The sequence below is a fragment of the Rhincodon typus genome, chromosome 18 (assembly GCF_021869965.1).
Source record: "Rhincodon typus isolate 14 chromosome 18, sRhiTyp1.1, whole genome shotgun sequence".
Classification (NCBI taxonomy): domain Eukaryota; kingdom Metazoa; phylum Chordata; class Chondrichthyes; order Orectolobiformes; family Rhincodontidae; genus Rhincodon; species Rhincodon typus.
The window spans coordinates 25,612,194-25,623,127 of NC_063349.1; the positions used below are offsets into that span (position 1 = coordinate 25,612,194).

The following is a 10,934-nucleotide window of genomic DNA, read 5'->3' on the forward strand; positions in this document are numbered from 1 at the left end:
TCTTCCTACTCTTTGTTACCTGTCTGCCATTTCAGTACACTACCTCCAATCCCATGTATTTTAATTTTTCGTGCTAAGCTTTTAGGTGGGACCTTATCAAAGCCTTCCGGAAATCCAAATAAACCACATCCAATGGCTTCTCCTCATCTGCCCTACTAGTTACATTATCAATTTTTTTTTAAATCAAGCATCACTTTCCCTTCATAAATCCAAGTTGACTCGGTTTGATCCTATCACTGTCTTTCGTGTGTTCTACTATTAAGTCTTTTATAATGGACTCTAGCATTTTTTTCCCAACTTTCAATGTCAAACTAACCAGTCTACAATTTACTCAGAGATAGTAAGAACTGTAGATGCTGGAGTCTGAGGTAACAGTGTGGAGCTGGAGAAGCACAATCTGCTGTTTTTTCTATGCCTCCCCTCTTAAATAGTGGGGTTACATTAGTTACTCTCTAATCGATAGGAACTATTCCAGAGTCTATGGAATAGACCGGTAATGCACCTGGTCACCTCTCTGTCAGTCTTAATCCCGAGCATTTTCCTTTACTTTTCACCTAGTTGTAAGGTACACTGGGGAACCTGTTACTCCTAAAAGGTGAAATATAAAGAAACATTACAAGGGACAACACTTTGCTACCCAAATGTTACAAATTTTCATATTAAAAAAATGACAATTATGAATGTATGAGTTTTGAAGATTGATAACTGCATGGTGCATCAGAGCTTTTTGATTTTGAATGGTTCAGAAGTGCCCCTGGAGAATGGCAGTGCTGCAGATCCTGTCACTACCTTTTAAGTGTTCTGCTATTAAATCTTCTAATAACAGACTCTCGCATTTTTCCCATTTACAATGTCAAGCCAACCACTCTACAATTTGCTGTTTTCTTTCTGCCTCCCTTCCTAAATAGTGGTGTTACATTTGCAATCCTCCAATCCATGAAATTGTGATGAGTCCATGTGGATAACTTGAAACTCGTAGTCAGTTATTGCAGAACAGGAAATCCAGGTAAAGGATCCCTGCGCTAAATCAAAAATTTGGAAAAATTTGAACTAGTAACTCCATATTAACTGAACTTATGGACGTTTACCTTATGACTATCCCCAACAACAGGAGAGAGAAATCATGAGTAAGCCTGCAGCAAAGGCTGAGAAATGGTCTCACTCAGGTCCTAAATTAGTACGCGGCAAGAGATGTTTTTACTTTAGATGAAGCCAGACTGTTTACCAGATTTTTTTTTAATGTTGAGAGATAAACGGTAGAAAGTGCAACAAGGAACGTGTCACTGCTTTAGTCTGGGCCAACGTGGTTGCTACTGAAATGCTGCCACTTGTGATGGGAAAGTCCAAGAAGCCAGGTTGCATTGCATACATCAAAATGCTACTACCTATTACAGGATGAGACTAATAAAAACCACCCTGATAATCTCCAGTATTTTTGACATATGGATCAGGAAAGCACAGGATTATCACTCTGATAACCTGAAGAGTCTGATGAATGCCCATCTGCTCACCAACCTGTTTCCCTTGCTGAAGCCACAACAGATTTTGCAATGCAGCACGAAAAAAGGTTTGTCTATATTGACAACATGGTGGACTTGTGCAAAGACAGCACGGTAAGCAGAAAATGGCGACTGCCTTTGCCAGGGGTAACTCCCAACATTTTTAATACTTTTTCCTGGACAAGGTCAGACCATTGTTAAATGTGAACAAGTTGAAAAATAAAGACTTTTTCACATATTTACTGCGTCACTTTTTTTTATTTTACAGAGGTTGCCTGTAGGCAATCCAGGCTACTTAGGGGTTTCCTCGGCAGTTTCAAAGCTATGCCTAACACGTTTTTGGGCAAGCACCCTTTCATTCAGGATTTTTCAGTATATGTAGCTATCACAAGTGTAACAAAGCTTATGAACAGACTAGAATGTATTTCTTGGAATTATTTTTCAATAATGAAAATCATAACAGTACCAGCATCTGAAATAGCATCACGTACAGATTTTACGTGAACTAAAAATGCATTATTATATGTTTTGTGGTGTCACACAAGTTTTCCCCTTGAGATTAAATTTAATCTACTGAAACATTAATGGGAACTCCATCTGCTAGAAGGAAATTTATAACTTCAATCACTTTATTTATCAAATCTCACTTTACTAAACTGGTGCTCAAAATAGAAACTACAACTTGCATTTATATAGCACTGGCAGAATAATAAAATGTAGCAAAGCAATTCACAAGAATGTAATCGTTCAGAAATTATTACCAATCTAAAGAGGATGTTAGAACAAGCAATCAAAAAAAAGCTTAGTCCCAGATGTATGTTCTAGGTAGGGCTTAAATGGGGAGGAGACAGAACTAAATTTTTTCTAAGAAAAACTATTACTACATCTATTTTCACTCCCTTTCAAACTGAATTCAAACGTTTTTAACTATTTTTAAAAATTGCTCATCCTAGCTTTTGCTATACTGAACGGCTTAGTATCATTTTTCTCTTTTGTAAGTTGCACAATATAAGTAAACTTCCATTAATACTTCAGGAGGCCTTCAGTTATCTGCTCTCTGAGACATATTGGTTTAAAATCACAATTCTGAAAAGATTGAACTAGTTGATTATTAGACTCCCTCATGAATAGACCAAACCCACATGCCACTAGTTTAAAAATGAAAGAACTGTGGATGCTGTAAATCAGAAACAAAAGCAGAAGTTGCTTTAAAAGCTCAATAGGTCTGGCAGCATCTGTGAAGAGACATCCATGTTAATGTTTCGGGTCTGGTGACCCTTCCTCAGAACTGATGTAGATAGGAAAATGTTAGTTTATATGCAGAAGATAGGTGGGGATAGAGCCAAAAGAGAGAAGAACAGAGAAGTGGATAATCTGGCTAGGAAAGTGAATAGCTGTTAATGGAGACTGTTGGTTGCTACCAATAGATAATGCGTAATGGTAGACTGTGATAACCATGCATGGTGTGTGGGATTGGGGGCTAGGACATGGGAGAGTTCAGGCCCTAAAATTACTGAACTCAATTTAGAGTCCAGAAGGCTGCAGGGTCCCCAAGCGGAAAATGAGGTGTCGTTCTTCCAGCTTGCGCTGAGCTTTGCTAGAACACTGCAGCAAGCCTTAGACAGAGATGTTGGCCAGTGTACAGGGTGGTGTTGAAATGGTAGGCAACTGGAAGCTCCATCTTTTTTGCTGGTAGAATGTAGCTGGTCTGCGAAGCAATCACCAGTCTACACTTTGTTTCTCCAATGTAGAGGAAAAGCAGGGTGGACCATGAGCCCACTATGGAACATCAAGCCATTGTACCAACTACTGTCACTGACCACCTTTCATCTCCCTCTCACTACCTCCAAGTTGATAGTCCTCCAGCCCCGCACAGCTTGCTTCTACCTCCTTCCAAAAATCCACAACAGGACTGCCCGGGCATGATCTATTATTTCTGCCTGCTCCTGGCCAACAGAACTCCTCTTTCTACCTAGGCTCAGTCTTTTCTCCCCTGGTCCAGTCCCTGCCCACGTACATCTGCGTTTCCTCTGACACTTACACCAGCTTCAGAATTTGCAGGCTCCAGCACCTCCTCTTTACCGTGGACGTTACATGTCCATCGCCCACTAGGATGGTCTTGGGGTTCTCCGCTTCTTCCTGGAGGAAAGACCTGAACCATCACCCCCCACCACCCCCCTCCTCCTCTTGCCCAAACTTGTCCTCGTCCTTAACAACTTCTCTCTTAACTCATTTTCTTCAGGTCGGAGGGGTCTTCGTGGGGTACGTGGAACGTACCTTATTCCAGTCCTATGCTGGCCCCCATCCACAACTCTCTCTGATGTATCAATGTCTTCATCAGTGCTGCTTCCTCTCTCGTCCGGAATTGGAAAAGTTCATTGATTTCACTTCCAATATCTACCCTGCCCTCACTTTCACCTGGCCTATCTGACTCCTCCCTTCCCTCCTTCGACATCTGTTTTCATTTCTGGGGATAAACTGGGCACTAATATCCACTATAAACCCAATGACTCCTACAGCTACTGGACTATACATCTTCGCACTGTATCTTGTAAAGACTCCATTCCATTCTCCCAGTTCCTCTGTCTACATCACATATGTTCCAAGAGACCAACTTCGACAAGGGAGCCTCCAAAATTTCCACCTTCTTCCTCTACTGTTGAGACGTCTCACCCAGGTCCACCCCATCTTGCACATTTTCACCCTCATCTCCTCCCTTCCCTCCCACAACAGCGAGAGGGTTTCCCTTGTTCTTACCTACCATCCCACCAGCATCCACGTCTGGTGATCTTCTGGACACCATTTCCGCCACCTCCAGCGAGATGCCCTGTCCACATTCCACAAGCACTGTTTGCTCCAGGACACCCTGGTCCACTCTTCCTGGATTCCCAATACTTTACACCCGTCCCCATGGAACCTTCCTCTGCAACCGGCAAAGGTGCAACACCTGCTCCATTTACCTCCTCCCTCCCCACCATCCAAGGGCCCAAACATATCTTCCAGGTGAAGCAGCACTTTCCCTACACTTCCCACAATCCAGTCTACTGCATTCACTGCTCACAATGTGGTCTCCTCTACATTGGGGAAACAAAGTGTAGACTGGGTGACTATTTTGCAGAATATAAACTGCATGTAAACTGACATTTTCCTATCTACTACAGTTCTGAGGAAGGGTTACCAGACCTGAAACCTTATCTCAGATTTCTCTTCATAGATGCTGCCAGACCTGCTGATCTTTTCCAGCAACTTCTTTGTTACCACTGGTTTAATAGCCAAATGCTGTCAGTCAGAAGTGAAGAAAATAGGGGTGTAGACCAGAGGCCAGTTAAAAGAATAACATTTTTAATATGGCCATTTGATTTTCACTAAACAAAATATCAAGTAAAAGGAATTTGCGACAAAACATTTAATACAGTTTCAACTTAATTTGTAGTGTAATTAACTACAGATCAAGGTTCGCTACTTTAGGTAATCTCCCATACATTCCTTACCCTGAACCAGTGTTCAGTTTTTGGATTTTATTTAACAGTGATGTACAAGTACCATTTCTGGATTGATGGAAAAGGTATCACATTTGAACTTGGATTCTTCCATTTAAGTCCAAATAAACATTGGCCTCTTTACTGGTGTTGTGACTTTGTGTATTGACTAGGTGGAAGGTTCAGGACTACCATATTTTCTCATCTATCTGCAGTTGTGACATGATTTTCAGCAGTCATCAGCACCATAAAACTGAGACAACAAGGTGCAGAGCTGGATGAACACAGCAGGCCAAGCAGCATCATAGGAGCAGGAAGGCTGACGTTTCGGGCCTAGACTTTTCATCAGAAATGGGGGAGGGGAAGGGAAGGGGGTTCTGAAATAAATAGGGAGGGGGGGTGGAAGGCGGATAGAAGATGGATAGAGGAGAAGATAGGTGGAGAGGAAACAGACAGGTCGAAGAGGCAGGGATGGAGCCAGTAAAGGTGAGTGTAGGTAAGGAGATAGGTCAGTCCAGGGAGGACGGACAGGTCAAGGGGACAGGATGAGGTTAGTAGGTAGGAGATGGGGGTGCAGCTTGAGGTGGTAGGAGGGGATAGGCGGGAGGAGGGGACGAGCTGGGCTGGTTTTGGGATGCGGTAGGGGGAGGGGAGATTTTGAAGCTTGTGTGAAATCCACATTGGTACCATTGGGCTGCAGGGTTCCCAAGCGGAATATGAGTTGCTGTTCCTGCAACCTTCGGGTGGCATCGTTGTGGCACTGCAGGAGGCCCAGGATGGACACGTCGTCTGAGGAATGGGAGGGGGAGTTGAAATGGTTCGCAACTGGGAGGTCCAGTTGTTTATTGCGAACCGAGCATAGGTGTTCTGCAAAGCAGTCCCCGAGCCTCCGCTTGGTTTCCCCGATGTAGAGGGGGCCACAACGGGTACAGCGGATACAGTATACCACGTAGGCAGATGTGCAGGTGAACATCTGCTTGATGTGGAAAGTCTTCTTGGGGCCTGGGATGGGGGTGAGGGAGGTGGTGTGGGGGCAGGTGTAGCACTTCCTGCAGTTGCAGGGAAAAAAAGTGCCAGGTGTGGTGGCGCTGGAGGGGAGTGTGGAGCGGACAAGGGAGTCATGGAGAGAGTGGTCCCTCCGGAAAACAGATAAAGGGTGGGGAGGAAAAGATGTCTTTGGTGGTGGGGTCGGATTGCAGATGGCAGAAGTGTCGGAGGATGATGCGTTGGATCCAGAGGTTGGTGGGGTGGTACGCGAGGACGAGGGGGATTCTTTTTTGGTTATTATTGCGGGGACAGGGTGTGAGGGATGAGTCATGGGAAATGTGGGAGACACGGTTGAGGGCATTCTCGACCACTGAGGCGGGGGGGAAGTTGCGGTCCTTGAAAAACGAGGACATTGAGATGTATCCAAACGGAGGCTCGGGGACTGCTTTGCAGAACACCTACGCTTGGTTCGCAATAAACAACTGCACCTCCCAGTCGCGAACCATTTCAACTCCCCCTCCCATTCCTCAGACGACATGTCCATCCTGGGCCTCCTGCAGTGCCACAACGATGCCACCTGAAGGTTGCAGGAACAGCAACTCATATTCCGCTTGGGAACCCTGCAGCCCAATGGTACCAATGTGGATTTCACAAGCTTCAAAAATCTCCCCTCCCACTACCGCATCCCAAAACCAGCCCAGCTCGTCCCCACCTCCTTCACCTGTTCTTCCTCCCACCTCAAGCTGCACCCCCATCTCCTACCTACTAACCTCATCCAGCCCCCTTGACCTGTCCATCCTCCCTGGACTGACCTATCCCCTTCCTCACTCCCCACCTACACTCACCTTTACTGGCTCCATCCCTGCCTCTTCGACCTGTTTGTTTCCTCTCCACCTATCTTCTATCCACCTCCCCCTCTCTCCCTATTTATTTCAGAACCCCTTTCCCCTCCCCCATTTCTGATGAAGGGTCTAGGCCTGAAACATCAGCCTTTCTGCTCCTCTGATGCTGCTTGGCCTGCTGTGTTTATCCAGCTCTACACCTTGTCGTCTCAGATTCTCCAGCATCTGCAGTTCCTACTGTCTCTAGCACCATAAAACTGTTTTCCACAGGAGTCCAAGCTGTTGCAAATCTATTCTTTACAGTTGTCCACATATGAAGCAGTGACTAATCAAGGCTACTTACCAGACACTAAACACTGAGGGAGCCAGCATGTAATAGTTGCTGGTTCCTCAGTGCAGGATAAATGATGGAGACTACATAGCTCTGTAGAAACAAAGCTATTACCATCGACCACTGCCTCCTGATCAATCTATTCTTCAAAATCCCAGCAAAAATTTAGGCCAACTTTGAACAAACCAAAAAGAAACAAATAGTAATCTTCATTTAAAGTTGCAGCTGCATTTCTGAAAAATCACTACTTTGTGATGTGACTCAAATAGAACATTGCCCATGTCAGTCAAGGTCTGGAAGGAGTTGGCCAATGGGAGATCAAAAAAAAGCTGAGGTTGAGAAGAAAGAGCCCTGTTTTCCACCCAAGGTTCTGACAGATGAGAATTGTGCTAGTTAATAATGAGAGATTTATTTGCATCTTATTACTTAATTGTACCCTTATGTTCACTTATTTTCCCAGGCAGTGGAAAGAAATTAGACAGTGACAATTTCTAACATGAAAGTCTGAGCACGTACTTTGCAGCTGCACTTTCTAGCAGAGTCTGCAGACTCTATCTTGGTCAGCATGCCCCAAAACCTCACTGCATGCTCTGTGCACAGTGATCATAAGTATCCTCTGTCCAGAGGTTTGTAATGACAAAGAACAAACTTCACCATATCATGGCACACTTGTCATGCAGTTCAACAATTCAGAGCTCAACCACACCTCTCGTTGCAATGCTGCTGCCGAATCGCTTTACCCATAGCAACATCTCAGGCATCAGAACAAAGTGTCTCGCAGGGTTCTTTCCACAATTTATCAACTTTATATCTCCTTGAACACTCAGAACATCTCTGCTCTTGAGTGAAAACAGCGGTCATGCTTGGCAACACATTCAAGTAATGCACTATTATCAGTAAGTTGGAATTGCAGGTGGTAGGAAGGCTTAATAGTATGAAGATCCATTGAAAAAAAAAGGTGCTGCATGCAACATTGACAGCACTGGGACCTAAGTGTGAGCCACTTAGGTCTTTGCAGCTTGTTTCATCAGAGACCGGACACCACACTGACCTTCTGGTTATTTCAGACCTGGTCAGAAGTCACTCGACACCAGAGCAGCACTGTGGAGGTGTGCATTGAGGTGAGCAGAGTTAAAAATGTGTGGGAAAGGCACTAGACTCAAGAAGGGAAACCTTCCATGAAACTCCTCAAAACTGACATTTGGCTGACATCTCCCAGAAATTGACTCACTGATTCCTACCAGGACCAGTGTTAAATCACAGCTTGAATCTTTCAGACACTTTCTACCCAGAAAACTCCAAGTTGAAATATTGCAAATGTAGAGAACAATGGAGTCCAACCTGATTTAACTTGCAAAATAAAAGTACGCCACTGAATATATGTCCATGGATGTATTTGATGTTTCTAATTTTTAAATTCCTGTATCTTTAGATTAAATTAGTTCCATCTAGTGGCAGAAGTTGGCCAATGCAGATGGTGATGCTTAGTCACATATTACTGATTCCAACCAATTGCTGCCACTAAATGGAGTGAGAGTGAGTTCAGAATAGCAACCAGAAGGGAACGGCTAACAGAGAGAAGGTGGAAGGAAAGCAGATCCATAGGCGAGGCAATGCTGAGAGGCAAGACCTGTCCCCTTTCACAAAAACTCTGGTCTGAGGTTCTTCAGAATTCTCCAATACTACACCAAAGTGGGTTCAGATGTCAGATGTCTAACAGGCGATAAAACACAACCTTGAACCATAAATGACAGTACAATTTGAAGAAACAAGTCCTATAAACAAAATGATGTTCAAGCAAAGTGATATTAAGTGGGACAATGTAATTTAAAACAAAAGGACCAGCTATGTGCTGAAAATAGCCAGTAAAAACTCAAAACTAAAATTCCTTTTCATATATGAAGAAAAAAATTGTTGGTATTTTTAAAAAGCACTGTATAACAAATAGGCAACAGCTTGAAGAAATACAAAGTTTAGAAACAACATATTAAAAAGTGAAGAAATTCAAGGACATTATCATTAAAAAGAGTGCAAATGTCAAAAAGGTGAAAGCATACCTTGGGTGCCAACTTGAAAAGCATTTTACAGGTATGTCCTTATTCTTTTAGTGCCCAAAGTTACCATTACCATAACATTAAAATGAATTCAACACTGGATTTCAAAATATTTAAATAATTGAAGATAAAATAAATTAAAATTTGTCATTTCATGAGTGAAATAGAGATAGAAGGTCCAGCAAAAGATGTTTATTTCAGAACCATATATACACATACAGTACCTGAAAACAAAATGACCATTTCAATGCAATTAAATAGTACAGGTTTGACTTATCCGCAACACGAGAGATGTAATATTTTCTTCATATTTAGGGAAATCACCTGTGTGCTGCAATGACTGACTCTTGTGCTACAAAACACAACATTCCTAAAGCTTCGATCACATTTGGGAAAGAAAAACAGTTTAATGCATACAAAAAGTACAACTGACATTAATAATCTGGAGTTCCTCCATAAGCCCAATGATCTTCCAATGCCTTTTGGAAATTTCCCTTAGTTAAGATAGAAACAACCAAATGAAGTGGTTTCAAACAGTTTAGATACAACACGACAGAACAGCAAGTACAATAGATCATTTCCTTCAAATTATGTCTGTAACTTTTACATCTTTTTACTGTATTGTTTGGATACAATACCAGGTCTAAAGCATAGCATTTAGTCCAAGAACTTCCGGTTTTGATTGGCACCAAACAAAGCCACTCTGATATTCGGCATCATCTGAAAGACGGACAAAACATTAGCTTTAGTATTTCTGTCGTAAGGAGCTAATTACAAATCAGCATAGATGTTCTAACATGCCATTTCCATCAGAAATGGACTTAAGTTGCCCAGTGGCAATTCATTCAAACCAGGAATTCAGCAAGTTTACATTCCCTACTCCTTTACATTTATTATCCATAAGCAGTCTTGTTTCAATTCAAGTGTTAAGAAATCTTGTTAGAACTTCAGGATCACATATAAACTCAAACTCAGTCTGAATCAGTGCAAGTGTTACTTGCTAGCACTGAGAAGTAGAAACTGGCTGTGTTATGTTTCAGAACAGGGATGAGGGTCTGCTGTGTTTTCACTTCAATTTTAACCAAGATATGTTGACAGGGAGGAAACTAGTTTGTTAGTCTACTGAATCAGAAAAGCACTCAAAAGACACTTTTTTTAAATACTACACAAAAGGGAAGAGCAAGATCAACAACTTGTTTCAATTGTCTATCTGCCATTGTACTACCAAACTAACACTTAAAGTTCAGAGCTCCATGAATAATTTCCTTACCTGCTGTGCAATGAGGTCCAATCTACTCTCCAAGGTGTTGGAAACCTTTATTTTTCCTGTACAGTTATACATTTCAACACCTCCAGCACTGTGTTCGAAGAGAAAAGAAACAATTCTTGACTTGTTTTGATATGATCAACTTTCCCAACAATTCATAACTAATTAGTGAGGAAAAGCAAAAGATACATGTCTGTATAATGATTTACATCTGTGACAGACATCAATTAGCCCAACATCTGTTATCAGGAAATTACTGCAGTCTTTAATCAAGGATAATAAAATATTACAAAAACCATTAAGGTTTGCTGGTTTAGAGGAGCACAGTCAGTACTTCATACAGAACTACATTCTAATTGGAGGTTACACTTTCAGCTAAGATAACAAGGTGTAGAGCTGGATGAACACAGCAGGCCAGGCAGCATCAGAGCAACAGGAAAGCTGACGTTTCGGGTCTGGACCCTTCTTCAGAAAA

The 10,934-nt window shown here is 42.5% G+C and overlaps 1 protein-coding gene and 1 long non-coding RNA gene across 2 annotated transcripts in view; both read right to left on the bottom strand.

Moving 5' to 3' along the window:
- LOC125485381 (bcl-2-like protein 13) overlaps positions 1-4,302 on the bottom strand; it is an 8,148-nt gene extending 3,846 nt beyond the window's left edge. The window contains exon 1 of the mRNA XM_048607893.1: positions 4,261-4,302. Within this exon, the coding sequence (XP_048463850.1) occupies positions 4,261-4,302 (42 nt within the window). The remainder of the gene's footprint in view (positions 1-4,260) is intronic.
- Positions 4,303-9,369: 5,067 nt separating this feature from the next.
- Positions 9,370-10,907, bottom strand: LOC125485319. The gene is made up of 2 exons (XR_007264058.1): positions 10,463-10,907; positions 9,370-9,912 (listed from the first exon to the last, which is right to left on the bottom strand). It is a non-coding gene; the product is annotated as an uncharacterized LOC125485319 (long non-coding RNA).
- Positions 10,908-10,934: the final 27 nt, after the last annotated feature.